Raw genomic sequence first — 14,715 nt, 5'->3', positions numbered from 1 at the left:
GTGGTCGCTGGCAATCCTTGGCTTCCCATAGCCTGTGGATGCATCACTCCAGTCTCTGTCTCCTCTGTCATCTCAGCTTTTCTTCTTTTCTTAAAACACTCCGCTATATTCCCACCCACTGAGAATGAAACGTGAGGTCTGCACCACGGCGGTACACAGCCCTACCATGACCTAGAGCTGCTTTATCTTCCTCGGCCCTGTCTGCTTTTTTCTGGGGTCCCCCAGCATTTTAATCTTGTTTCCACCACAGCGCCCCTCCATTGGCCGTTCCTTCTGGTGGGAAGCTCGTCCCCTGGTCTTTGCATGGATTTGATCTTTCATTCCCGTGTTGCCTCTGTAAGATCTCCCTGGAGAACTCCCTCAGTCAGAACTCAACATACCACCTTAGTATAATTTCTTGTGCATCCAATATGTTGTCTATTTGTAATTTATGTGCTCACGATCTGTCTCCCTTCTTATAATGTAAATCCCATGGGAGCGGGGATCTGTGATGCCTTATTCACCTCTCTGTCCCTTTGCTACAATAACCACATTGTAGGTGTTCAGTAGATACTTGCTGAACGAATAGTAAACATGTCCCAGATTTTTCTTCCTTCTGCTCCTGGTACCATACTTGAGTATCTCCCCCTTTCTCCCCTGAAATACCCTCTTTTTGCTGGGACCAGAGTAACTTCCCTAAGATTTTCTTATAGTCGCGTTTATAGAGTTTTCTGCCTCTTTCTCAGAGCAGAAAAGTCCCTGTAGTGTCGGAAAGAGAACGGTTAGACTAGCTCTGGCTTCATTTCCATTCCTCTCTCCAATCAAGGTCATCCTGAAGGAGGCTCTCCCCCCACCTCCCTTTTACTCTGCCTAAGCGCGAGTAATAAATGTCAGCGGAATGGATAAATTAACTCTATCGACAGCGTCTGCACAAGCATGGAGGTGGTGGAAATCCTGTTCTCCCAAGCTGTTCAGGAACGTAGACTTCCCCCACAGGCAGAAAAAGGCTTTCCAAATTCCCTGACGCCCGCATCTGAGGCCCTGCCATTCCTGGCATCTCTCCTTTACCTTAGGGGCGGATTCCAAAAGCAGCCAATTTGGCTCCTGTCTGGGCGGCTTATGAGTTGCTTCTTATACTCCCTGAATTTGGCGTGTCATGCCCTCATGCAGTAACACAACTTTCAGAGAGCAGTGGTTGCTTTTGTTGGAGGGAAAAAAAAAAACAAAAAAAACAACAAGACCAAACAGCAAGAGGGTCTGGGAGTTTATTAGAAGGTGGTTATGCAACATGTAGGTTCTGACTTCAGATTTTGACAGATATTTTCATCAGCTTCCCCAGAGTACGCAAAGCAGCCCCATCTTGCTGGTGTGGGTATTTAGTGTGCCGGGAGGCGTCTGCAGCCTTTTCACCCTTGAAAGAAGATCGCATGCTGTCTTCATTTCTGAGTGCACTCGTTCAGTTACATTCGAGCAACAAGCACTCACATATTGACTCCGTACAGTACGCTAAGCATGGGGCTAGCTTCTAGGGCACGGAGGCCAAGGAGACAGGGTCCCTGAGCTCTGGTAGCTCATATTCTAATGCTGAGATGCAGATCTACAGAGATGGTTTAGAATAACGAACTGCTAAGGGAACTCTTAGGAACGGACGTTTAGAGGTAGTCAGCCCAACCTGGACTTCCGAGAGCCTCCCAGGGAGAGATGACCTTTTGCAGGCTGATGTTTTTACGTGCTGGCAAGGAGAGGAAAAGTGAGGAATTCATTCTAGGCGGGAGTGAGATGCTTAAGGTGAGCAGAAAAGTAGCTTGGCGTTGCTAGAGATGGAAGACTAAACCAGGAGTGTCAGGTGATGTGGCTCATGAAGATACCCCACATCCAAGTTAGTATGTCCGACAGGAATGTGTTAAAAATAACTGTTGCCATTCGGGTAGTAGTTAAAATTGTGTGTGAAGACTATCGCCCAAATCCAGTACAAGGAAAGGGTAGAGGCATGCAAATAATAAACTGAGGAATGACTGTGTATCCAGTCCCTCATCTTTAGAGCTGGAATAATATGGTTGTTATTAGAGGAATATCATGAAGAACTTTTGTGAGGATTAACAAGTCAGTGCACGCAAAGTGTTGGCGCACGTACTCAGTACACGCAAGGCATTACTGTCATCCGTGAGAATACAAGATCTGTGACGGCATATGTGTTGTTTTACTCACTTCTGTATCCACGGGACGTACAACAGTGCCTCACTTCTGACTGAATACATACATGGAAAAAGAATTCTTGAGCTTGGGTTCGAAGGGTACATCGGTCGAGTAGATGAAGACGGGACTGGACGACCTTGGTAAATCCACTGCTGTTTGGTTGTTGATTGGAGACAAGGAAAGACATCCATGATGTGTCTTGTGTCTTTGGCTTACATGGTTGTGTAGATAGAGGGACAGTCTCTTGATGAATTGAGACTCATGGGCAGAGAGCTATATTTGGTTGGCAGGTGGGGAGGTGTATGAGATTGTTTGGTGTAAGAAGAGAGTCAGGGACCACGCCCTGAGGCACTCTTACCTAAAAGGTGAGGTGGACAATGATGATATCATAAAGGCAATGTTGACAGAGTGATTTGGGAAATAAGAAGAAAATTAGGAGAAGAGAAGATTCAGGGAAAAGCATGAATGGTGAGTGGTGCTAAAATGGCCAGTATGATGACGACACAGGTCCGTTTCATTGATTCCCCACATGATGCTCACAAGTGTATTTTTAGTGGAGAGGTGGGGGGACAGAGGCTGGACGGATGGAAGGGTGGGGAAAGGGGAAAAAACTTCTCACGTTCTTTTAAGAAATTTTCCGTGCAGGGAGGGAGGCTGTTCGAAGCAGGACTTGGTCATGGGAAAGGTTGGAGCATATGTGATGATCCGGGGTAAACTTCCATAGAGGGCTGACGTACAAGGCGTCGCTGAGAAGCTCCAGTTGCTGTGAAGATCCGAGATTTATGGGGAACAGATAACGGTTTTCGTTGACGGCTGGTGTCTTACTGGGGAGATGCCAACTCAAGTCAGAGTTTATACAGGGGTCGGTGTTTGGGCAAGAATATGATGGACAGTGGTGTATTACTCCATCGGAGCCAATAGTCATGACCACATACATAGGATAAGGTTAGCAAGCACCCCGAACACTGCCGTGCCATTTTGAACGACTGGGGCTGTCCACTTAAGCAGAGAAGAGACCTGCCGAATGATCAACATCTTAGTGCCGTGACAGAAGGATTTCACTGAACTGTTTTCATTTGGTAGAATGTCTGGCCGTGATACCACAAGGTTAAATTCTGCAGTTTGGGCCCATGGCTGCAGAATCCGTATCAGGGGGCAAGGTTTGTGGTTGGAGGATGGGTGTTTGATTTACTCACTTTTGAGCCGGAGCAGATGCAAGTGAGGTGGTCTAGCGTGGGCTGTGCGGAGGGAGGCTGAGGTTGCGTGGCGGCAAAGCGCAGGACAGTGGGAAGGATATGGTGGCGGTATATAAACTGAGCTCTGGGCGGGCGGGGAGTTGGGGTATTTCGTGGTAATGAGCTCCTCTTCCTGGATGACATGCAAGGTGAGGCTCTCTTCTGAGTTTGGTAAGACTCTGGAGGAGAGAACTTTTGGAATGCAGTTGATGAGGGAAGTGAAAAGTCCTAGCAATGTTAACGGACAAACAGAATGTTGGAAAGAAGAATTTCTCATCACGCTCATCTACAGGGGAGTCTTCCCCCCCCCCCCCAGCCATACTGTTCACTGATTCAGCCATTATTTCATTCATTCAAGAAATAGATTGGCCACTATGATTTGGAAAGGATGATGCTGTGGACCGTCAGCTGGTTAAGTGCTGAATTAGACAGTTTGTTTTCAAGCGCTTGTGGTCCTCCTGGGATGATGAGATGTGCACAGAATTGATTGTCATGATTGTCAGGCATCCCATGAACAAGGAACTGGAAACATACGAGGGAAGTGGACAGTAGGAAAACGTCGCCTGCAATGGTGGTCGTAGGGGGCTTAATTCCATAGGAGGGGCATCATGTTGTCAAGGATGTGTAGAATCGTTTGGGGGTTGGCAGAGCAGACATCCAGACACAGAACTTTCCGGAAGGCAAGATGGGACAAGCTGTTTCCTGTGGCACTAAAGTGAGACTTAGCTCAACCAAGGTGTGACGTGGCAGAGGCGGATCAGACCCAGGACGTGGTTCGCTTTACGTTCTCGGCCAAGATACGTGCTTTAGTTTTTCGACTCGCAGGAGATAATAAGAAGGTGCTCAGCTGAGTGAAGAAATGCACTGTTAGTAGAAGCCTCACTGACATTTCCACTCAATACTGTAGGATTTAATATCGTGGACTAAGGTTTGGTTGCTGCACTCACCTGACCGCACAATCTAAATGCAGTAACTCAGGGCGGGGCTTAGGCAACTGTGGTGTTAGGGATCCACAAATGGAGCCCAATGCCTGATTTTGTAAACAAAGTTTTATTGAAACACAGCCCCACTCATTCCTTGATGTGATGTCTCAAAATGTGACAGCAGAGGATGAGTGTTGGGAAAGCAATTATGTTGACCAACCCCTACACGGACGAGTTAGCAGTTTGAGGTCATGTTCCTTAAGGAGTTAACTCTTTTCAAATTGTGTCAATTCATTTTAAGGGTGTTTTCCAAAGTTTTACCCCTCTTTGAGCACTGACATCAGGAGACTGTTGCTCTTTATTTTGCCATCAGAATAGGTTGATAGAACGCAGATCATTATTCTATCCTATCTCCTGCCTGGCATGAATAAATCAAGGAAAGAGTAAAACACAGCGTCTTGGGTGAGAAAGCATTGAATGCAAATTGCGCCCTTTGTGGTTTGCATCAATCCAGGGAAACCATGTTATGCAGACATGGAGATGCCCAAGAGGAGAAAAATGGCCAAGAGAGTATTTCATAAAACTCTGCACCCTGATCAAGCATTAGAATGGCTGTCATATACTCTTGCCACTGAAAGTGATTTGACCTGCCGGGTGGCAGCATTAGAAAGGACAAAAATTGAAGCCTGGTTCGGAAGCAGCTGTTCCTGACAAGAGTCTTGTAGTAAATGGTAGAATTTTCTCTGCACTTGCCTGGAGAGACTGACGAGCCTCAGCCATCATACTTTTGTGACTTCCCATCATGGCAAAGTACCATCTAGATGAGAGGCATGTGACTTTGACAATTACTTGACCAGATTTTAAATTTAGACCTTGCTTCTTTCCTCTGCTCACACATTTTCAGAAAAAGAAAAAATAAAAATCCAGATTTCTTATCCGGTTTTTCTTCGTTTCTCCCGTAAGCTGCCTCCAACTTTCCTGCGCTTAATTCTCCTTCACGACTTAAATCAAGACTCTGTTGAGTCAGGGTGGGCGTTCCTAGGGACCCCCCCGCCCCGTGCTGTTGACTCCCAGTCAGAGGGATCTGTGGGGTCATGTGAGCTGTCCTCGGAGACTTGGAGTTTCTGTGGGGTGAGATCCTTGTTCATGCAGTTTTGTGTTCCCTGTGGGATTCTGAGAATCAGGAAAAGCTAGGGTTCAGTAGCCCCGATTTTGGAGCTCTAGTTGGTTCTATCGCTTGCTTGCCATGTCATGTTGGCCAGAGATTTGCCAGCTGTGGAATGGGGTACCTACCTTGCAGAGGGCGGTAGGGAAGGAACGAGTTAATATCTGCAAGGAGCCTGAATCGTTCCTGGAACATGGGGCACTCCATCATTATTCCTGGTCGTTGTAAGTCATTGCTTAGTAAATACTTGCCAAATGAATGGAGCTCAGCATTCGAGCTCCTGTGAACTTCATTCGGGGACAACCGTAGCAGTTACGGGGAGAGCAGAAGTGTGTACTGTCCTTTTTAAGCCCGGCGGGTGCATTTTGCACATAGCCCTTTCCAGGGAGCACGGCAGGAGGAATGAGACTCAAAGCTACACCATCTGACAAGTAAGGATATTTGCTCATGAACACATGCCTGGAAATGTGTGATCATACTTTATCAAACATGCTGTTCCCTGGGGAGAGTGTGCACGGATGTGTTTATCATCTGTTAAAAAATTTTTAAATATATATATATATATATATATTTTTTTTTTACCATTGCTGTTGTAAAAAAAAAAAAAACACTCCTTTTACAGCTTTAGAAAATTGGGTGAGATTCTGTTTATTGATATGTTTCTCTAGTTTCTGAAGATAAATTCAGAACTGTAAGATGAGAGATTTAGGTTATACACAGTGGGTTCGTATTTTCATACAAGGTGTAATAGTTCGTCCTGAGTATGATGGTTTGTCTTCCGAAAAGTAGCTGAGCATGACACTGTACCTGGTCCTGCCACCCCCTACATGCAAGTGCTTAGTGGACGGCTGGGTTTGGGGGCTGCACCACACTGGATCCCAAGGAAATCCTGTGTCCTCCTTGAGGGTGCTCTGAGCATTGCACTTCAGCACAGGTAAGCCCCTTCTCTGCACCCACATAGAACTCTTTCCGCCAGGGGGCTACTCGTGGCTTGGAACTCTCTAGGGGATCTTGAATCTCTGGCAGGGTGTGAGCTCTCGAGGGTCGCTCGAGGAGTTTTGTTTTGTTTTGTTTTCAAAGTGGTTACACATCTCAGAAACTTCTCTTCCATCACCCGGAGCTCTGGGACCTCAGCAGATTTCCTAGAGCAGAACAGATCCCTGATGTTGGATTCATGATAGATATGTACCTTGGATGAGCCTCTGGATTTCTATGGCACCGTCTACATTGTGTGTGTGCACGCGCATGTGCTCACGCCTATGTAAGTGGATAGGCATTTATAGAAATGGTAAGAGAGATGGAAAAACCATTCAGTTTTCTTATGACGAGATTGAGTCATATTTACAAAATAAAAGCAAGTATTTCCATTGCTGATTTTTTCAGCTTTTTAAAACTAATAAAAATTGTACATAGTTAAGATACACAATTCAAAATTGGGGTTGTGTATGCATTGTGAAATGATCACCACAATCAAGTTATTTAACTTAGCTGATACTTCACAGAGTTACCATCTTTGTCTTCTTTTTGTTGTTGTTGTTGTAGTGAGAACACTTGAGATCTGCTGTCTCAGCACGTGTCATGTCTACAATGACACGATGCGGTATGGTTAACTGTAGTTTCTTGTTGCACCTTCGATCCCAGAACTGACTCATCTTGCGTAACTGAAACTTTGTACCTTTGACCAGTATCCCCCCAATTCCCCAACCCCCTGCTGGTGGCCGGTCTACTGTCTGCTTCCCTGAGTTTGACTAGTCTCCGTTCCTCGTGTACGTGAGATCACGCGGTATTCATCGTTCTGTGTCTGGTGTCTTTTACTGAGCATAATGCTCTCCAGGTTCACCCATGTCGTTCCCAGTGGCAGGACTTCCTTCTTGCCTACGCCTGCAATTCCACTGTGTGTGTGTCTACATAATTCCACATTTTCTTTATGCATCCATCTGTTCATGGGCATTTGTTTCCATATCTTGCGTGTTGTGACAAAAGATAAGTGTCAGTGAGGATGTGGAGAACAGGGGACCCTCGTGCACTCTTGGTGGGGATGCAAAGTGGTTCAGCCACTGTGGAAAACAGGATGGAGGTTCCTCAAGAGACTATGATCCTGCAATTCCAGTTCTGAGTACATATTCAAAGGAAATGAAGTCAGAATCTTGAAGAGACATCTGTGCCCCATGTTCATGGCAGTGCTATATTCTAAGACATGGAAGCTCTAGCCAAGGCATGGGAAGTTTGGCACATCTCAGGCCACTCACATGTGGATTTGGAGCTAGTTGTCCCTTTGCCTTAACCTGGGGAGACCCGGGAAACCGTCCTTGGACATTGCCTTTTTCCTTAAAGAATAATACATCTGTTGACTCTGGGGAACATAAAAGAATGTGCTCAGTGTCCCAGTTTTTCTTAAGCCTGTGGTTCAGAGTTGTCTTCCTGAGTTTCTAAATCCAGCCCACCTGTGGCCCTCTTCCAACATTTTACAGGCAGGCCAGCACCAGCTCTCTCTTGCACCAGAGGTGAAATTGTATTGAGGCATTGTGCAAATTCACAGACTTTGGTGTTGAACAAAGCTTTGTATCTGCGCTCTAGGTCGCTAGATCAGTGACCTTTGGTACGTAATTTTGCTCATCCCCCTCAGGTGTAGGTATAGATGGCCCCCACCTGTAGATTGGACAGTGAAGGTAGCACCACCGTGGGGTAGGTGTAATGATTTAATGAGATGAAATGCATATTCTAGGCCATCAGATTTTGCTTCTATAGATGGGGAATCATAGTAGTGCCCTTGTGAGGTAGATGTAGGATTTAGTGAATGAAATGCATATCATAGTCCATATCACGTAGTACGTGATCAGTTAAATTGAGCCATTAGAAACAGCACATATAGGGCACCTGGGTGGCTCAGTCAATTAAGCGAATGACACTGGCTCAGGTCGTGGTCTCGGTCGTGGAATCAAGCTCCATGTCGGGCTCTCCACTCAGCCTGGAGTCTGCTTGTCCCTCTCCCTCTGCCGCTCTCCACCACTTTCTCTCTTTTCTCAAATAAATAAAATCTTTAAAACATTTTTAAAAAACAGTACATATAAAACCCGTGAAGTAATTCATATCGTTTTCCCTGATGTCATCTAGAGAATGCAAGTATTTAATCAACTGGGGAACACACACATATTTCATCTCTGTGTATTTAGTATGGTTTTTACTTTGGAATCAGTATAGATTGACAGAATTACAAATATTAAAGATAGTTACTGCTTTCCCTGTACCCAGCTTCCTCCAGCATTAACCTTCTACATAACCACTGTTATCTGTCAAGAAATTAACATTGGAACATCACCTTTAACTGAACTATACATTTTCCACTAATGTGCTTTTCCGTTTCAGGATCCAATGTGCAACGCCACATTGCACCTAGATGATACATTTTTAAAGGATTCTTTTTCATTATTGTGGTATTTTGGTCTACCTTCTGCTTTATTTTATGTTAACCAGTGGGGCAATAAATATATACTGTAGCCATTAAACAAGATCTTTATGTTATGTAGCAAACTTCCTTTGGTGTTCTTAAATTAAGTGAAGTTCTACGAACTTGATCTAGTAGTAGGACAGTCATGTGCATATTCTATCAGCTTGATCCCAAAGAAGGATAAACATCTGAAAATCATATGAGGTTCATCTAGAAGGATAGTCATGTATGTATTCATCTCGTTGAAGAATAAACACATGAAAATTCTCCGAGCTTGATCCCACAGATGGAAAAACAAATGAAAACCCTATGAGGTTTATCAAGAAGGATAGCGGGTACACATTCTATGAGATTGAACTCGAAGAAGAATAAGAGTTAAGTCTATGAGTTTGATCTAGTAGAATAGATTTTTTTAAAATTCCATGAGCTTAAACTAGTAGAATAATAGGTGAAAATTTTATGAGATTCATGTGGTAAAAGGCATGTGCATATCCTGTGAGCTAAATCTTACAGAAGGATAAACAGATGAAAAAAATCTGTGAGTCTGAGCCAGTAGGACAAGCAGCTGAAAATATTACGAGGTTCATCTAGTAGAAGGATTCGCATGTGCATAATCTGTGAGATTGACCTGGAAGAACAAACAGATGGAAGTCTACGGGCTTGATCTAGTAGATGGATAAGCAAGTTTAGATTCTGTAAGCTTGATCTAGTAGAAGGATACATAGATGAAAGTCTATGAGCTTGGTCTAATAGAAGGATAAGCAAGTTTAAATTCTGTGAGTGTGGATAAGCAGGTGAAAATCCCATTATCTCGATCTGGTAGAAGGGTAAACAGGTGCACATTCTGAGTTTGATCGAGTAGAAGGATAAGCAGGTGAAATGCCATGAGCCTGATCTACTATACGAATAAGGAGGTGAAAGTTCTATGTGCTCGATCTCCCAGAAGGATAATCAGACTAATTCACAGGTTGTGATTCCTCCTGTAGCTCAGTCAGCTATTGACAACTTGAATAAATTATGGCAAAGTGTTTGAACTTCCCTATTCTTTGATGTGATAATCTGTGATGCAAGAGTAACAGTATTTGTCAGATAATTACCTTAAGATCATGTTGAAAAGATTTAGTGCGATACTTTTAACTTCTCTTGGAGGCCGTTCTAGAAACTGCAGACTATAATATGAATTTATGTGTGAATTTTCCCTGATGTCTGTGCGTACAAAACATTTAGTGCCTGAAGTTTGAAGATCTTGTTTATAAGAGGAGTTCAGGCTGTAATCGTGAGCTACAGTTCATTCAGCAGTGGTCAGAATTCACTGTACCATCATCAAAAACCAGCATGACGAAGTGAAGCTTTGCTTCAAGATCCCTTGAACCTCTGTCTCCGGCAATCCATTTTTTAAGTTTCGATGGCATTTGCATCCTTTGTTAACCATGCATGGTATTCATGCTTTCTCTCCTTGCTATGCATCTGCGTTGTCCTTCAACTTTCTTCACTTCACTCTTTCGTTCTTTTTTCTAAAGTCTGAAAAGCTATTTTCAAGGAGCTGAACGTCCATTCTCTCCCTTGTTTCCAGCCTGACATCCCGTGGTTATTATTCCTGTGGTGTTCAGCTGTGCGCAGTGCATTTGAAAGCTGTGGGGAAGGACTTTCCGGGAAACCATGCATCTGGTTTTACCTCTATCTGTGTGGGCTTCCTGCATCGCCGTGGGGTGGGGGGAGACCCGGCCCTTGGCTCCCTGAGCCCTGTGCTGGGAAGCCGCTGCCTGTGTCCCTCCAGGCGTATCCGTGGCAGGCCTTGGAGAGCAGCCTCTCTGCAGGGCCACTCCCACTGGAGCTCGGCTTACCACACCATGCTCTCCCCAAACCCCTGTCCTGCTCTATGTGCTTAGAGTCAAGTGACCTCGTATGGACAAAGCTCATTCCCTCAACGAAATGGTAAGAGCTGTCCTGCTAGTAAAGTACTAGCATTGATGAAAACGGCCATGTCGGGTGCTGCTCCACTTCTATTCTAGACACTGGACGTGGCATTTGCGATAATTCTACCTAATGCTCAACCGAATGTGTTGGGGATGTGAGGCACGGATGCCTGAGCTGCAGAGCTGGCGTTTTCTTTTCTTGTGGCTGCCCTGAAAATTACCGCAAATTTCGTTGCTCAAAACAGCACAGATTGATTAGTTTATAGATCCGGAGTGCAGGTGTCCAAAAATGGGTCCACCTGCGCTAAAAATCAAGGTGTTGGCACAGCTGTGTGCCTTTGCGAAGGCTCCAGGGGAGAAGGTGTTTCCCTGCCTTTTCCAGCATCTAGAGGCAGCTGTATTCCTTGGTGTCGGGCACCTTCCTCCATCTTCAGGGCCCGCTGCATAGCATCAGCCGGCCTCTCTCTCTGACCTGATTCTGAGTCTCCTGCTTCTCTCCTCCTCTTATCAGGACCCTTGTGATCACGCTGGACCCACTCAGATAATCCAGGATCCTAAGCACTTTGGCCATGAAAGAGACCACATCCCCAGGTTTTGAGGATGTAGACATGGGCATTTTGGGGTACTATTGGTTTGCCTACGACCACTGGCAAAAGTAGAAATGGAATTTCAGCTTTGTGACTCCGTAGTCATTGACTTGAGTCCTTTCTTACTCCGAGAGCTGAGTTTCCCCGATGACAGTCATAGCTCGTGACCACTAGGTGATGCTGGCCTGTGTGGTGCATAGTAGGGACCATGTCGTATTTTTTTTTCGCCACCATGTATGCTGTATTGCTAACAAAATTTTCATTGAATCCATATAATTAGAGAACTTGGCTCTTCCAAATCACCCGCCCCATGCCGAACATGGAAGAGTCCACTGAAATGAGCCTTAAACCAAGCTTTGAAAAGACATACGTCTCCCTGTTGCCTCTTTTTTTGGTCTTCCAGGGGGGAAAGCAAACAACTGGGAAGGAGGTATCCGGATTCCGGGCATTCTTCGGTGGCCAGGGGTGATAAAGGCTGGGCTAGAGATTGATGAGCCAACGAGCAACATGGACATATTTCCTACGGTGGTCAACCTCGCAGGATCGCCATTGCCCGAGGACAGGTACTGTGACTCAGACGCACTTGGTATTGTGTCATTCAGATCTCACAGGGGCGAGTGTGTTCTGGTTTGCCTGCATGACGGCATTGTTATCTCCAGATGGACTTGTCATCCACGTCCAGTTAGGGGGCTCACTGATGGGTCGCCGACGCAGAAACGCTGTCAATCCCGTTCTCCCAGTGGGAAGTCAGCGGCAAGGTGCGGTGTCTGTGTTGGCTCTCATGAGTCTTTGACTTTCAACATCCTGCTGATCCTGTCTCTCCTGGCTGTGCCTTCCACGGACCTGTCACAGGGCAGGTGGGCAGCCACCTCTTTGACCCACCATGTTTGGCTCCCCTGCCTTCGCTCGGGGTCCCACTCAGCTGCTCTTTGCTGCGGCACCAAGAAAGGCAACAGGTTCCCCCGTTAACGGCCCTCCCTCCCAGCATGTCTTCATTTAGCAAGTTCTAAATGAAACGTCTTTCTCTTGAATTTAAATACAACTTCATATGACATTGCCAATGGTTTCTTCTTAAGTGTTATTACCAATCTGAAGAGTTTTAAGTGAAGCATGCTGATTAATTGTTTTCATTAGTTTGGTGGCAGGCCAGGCTAATGTCATGGCAGGCGGGGCTGCAAATCTTGTTTCAATTCAGCTGCCAGCTGAACGAAGAGGAAACAGGAAATAGAGAGGTGAGCGCAGCTCAGCCAGCGCTCAGTCCAGGATAGGTTTGCTCATTTCTCATTGCTTTTAAGCTTGTTTTATCGTTTATTGTTTCCTTATTGTTTTGAAGTTTGTTCTGTAGTTGTATCTTCCCTGCCCCCGACACACACACACACACACACACACACACACATGCTAGAGACCAGGCAACATTGGACAGCTCAGCCCTTCGCAAACCTTGCGGTCTCAACACCCATGTACTTCTTCCGTCATTGAGGAACCCAAACACCTTTTGTATATGTGGCTTATGTCTGTCAACGTTTATCATAGGAGACCTTAAACCTGAAAAAATTCTGAACACACACAAGTGCCCAAGCGCACCTTGCATCCGTGGACAGTGATGATGTCATCACCTGCTGTGAATCCACTGGAAGAACGCGCCATGCGCTCCTGCAGGAGCCATAGCTCAGAAGGCAGAGAGCATTTGGTATTCTCATGAAAACAGTGTTGGCTGTGTGAGCCGCATGGAAGGGTCTTGGGGGTGCCTGTGGTTCTCTGGGCCACACTCTGAGAGCATCTGGTACTGTGCCTAAGATCAGGGATCCTGCTTGGGTTCTGATCTTGGCTTCCCTGCTGGGTCTGTGTTTCACTTCGTGGGCCTTGATTCCTCATCTGGAACGTGGCTTCAGTCACGGCACTGACCTTGCAGCCTCCCTGGGAAGACTGAGAGCAGGAGAGCATGTAAGCGCGTGAATGGTGGCCATTGTCGGGTTTCCCACCACATTGAGAGGGAAGAAGTCCATCAGCGCAGTTCTTTCTTCTTCCACAGTCAGCGATCATCTGGGATCATAGAATCCTAAAGGGAGAGGCCTGAAGGGCACTTTTAAAACTTACTCTACTCAAACTAGTCCTTTGCTACCTCAGTGACCGACGGAAAACATCACAGCAAGAAGTCATAAAAAGTGTTACCTTATGTGAAGCCAGAAATCTCACGCCCCGTCTCATCTACTCATGGGCCCTTGTTCTTACCCTTGGAGTAAGACTTGGTGTCTCCTTAAGTAGTGCACACAGAGTGTTCAGGCCATTTCATTAATGACCTTTTTCTCTCATGGCTCATAATCTTAAAATCAGCACTGCCTTTGCCTTCACGGTATCTTTAAATGGGCTTCGATGCAACTGGGGAAAGACAAGGGAAGGGAAAGGTCAGAGGCGAACAGGAAAATCCGCTGAGGGAGATCTTGTGGCTCTGGCCTCCTGCCCATGCCAGTCTGAGGCTCATGGAGGTCAGTCTGTTTTCATTGTATGTGCCCACTGAAGAAAGAAGCAGCCTCCCTCTTCAGCAGGCCCAAAATATTTCATGTGGGAGCCAAGACATTGGTAAGAACTGCCTTTGCAATATGGAAGATGCTTTTCATGGATCTCACTGATGCGTGTTGACCCAGCTCAGTGCAACGATGCTGTCTCTGGGTGGAGCTGTAAGGCCCCAGAGAATGCCACCATCATCCTGGAGACCGCACAGAGAAGGAAACAGAACTCTGCGTTGTCCACACCCTTCGTGGAAATAGAGTTAGTCACATAATGTCTGATTTAAATCGTGTTACCAACCGGGTCCAGGAAACATCCTCATATACCTGCCCTCGAGACTGGGAACATCTAACTTGGTGATTCTCACTGGGGTGACTGGGGTGACTTTCTCCCAGGGCCCATGGACCATGTCTTGGAGATATTTTTGACTGTCTTAACTCAGTGTTACTGGCATCCAGATGCCAGGGATGCTGCTTAACATCCTACAAAGCTCAAGACAGCTTCCCACAACGAAGAATAATTCAGCCAAATATATTAGTAGTGCTGGGGTTGACAGGTTCTGCTCTCAGGCTCACTATTGCTCTTTTATGGAAAATATTGTTATGATGCATTAACGTCATCAGAACTTTTCAGTGAAAGCATCTGGACAATATCCCCGTATGTATGTCCATCTATAAATGATTCACAATATCTATTCTTTAGAAGATAACCTTAACTCTCCCCCACAAAGATTGGTGGAGGTCAGCTTCCCTGATTTC

The 14,715-nt window shown here is 45.7% G+C and overlaps 1 protein-coding gene and 1 long non-coding RNA gene across 2 annotated transcripts in view; one reads left to right on the top strand and one right to left on the bottom strand.

Annotated features, from left to right (window-relative positions):
• Window positions 1-14,715, top strand: part of STS (steroid sulfatase) — a 156,573-nt gene that overhangs the window by 126,864 nt on the left and 14,994 nt on the right. The window contains exon 9 of the mRNA XM_027607863.2: window positions 11,853-12,012. Within this exon, the coding sequence (XP_027463664.1) occupies window positions 11,853-12,012 (160 nt within the window). The remainder of the gene's footprint in view (window positions 1-11,852; window positions 12,013-14,715) is intronic.
• On the bottom strand, window positions 1,230-2,476 carry LOC113930609. Its single transcript, XR_004819808.1, has 2 exons — window positions 2,188-2,476; window positions 1,230-1,390 (listed from the first exon to the last, which is right to left on the bottom strand). It is a non-coding gene; the product is annotated as an uncharacterized LOC113930609 (long non-coding RNA).

The sequence above is a fragment of the Zalophus californianus genome, chromosome X, assembly GCF_009762305.2.
Source record: "Zalophus californianus isolate mZalCal1 chromosome X, mZalCal1.pri.v2, whole genome shotgun sequence".
In the NCBI taxonomy this organism is placed as follows: domain Eukaryota; kingdom Metazoa; phylum Chordata; class Mammalia; order Carnivora; family Otariidae; genus Zalophus; species Zalophus californianus.
Note: the sequence above shows the minus strand (reverse complement) of the source record. Positions and strands in the feature narration are given on the sequence as shown.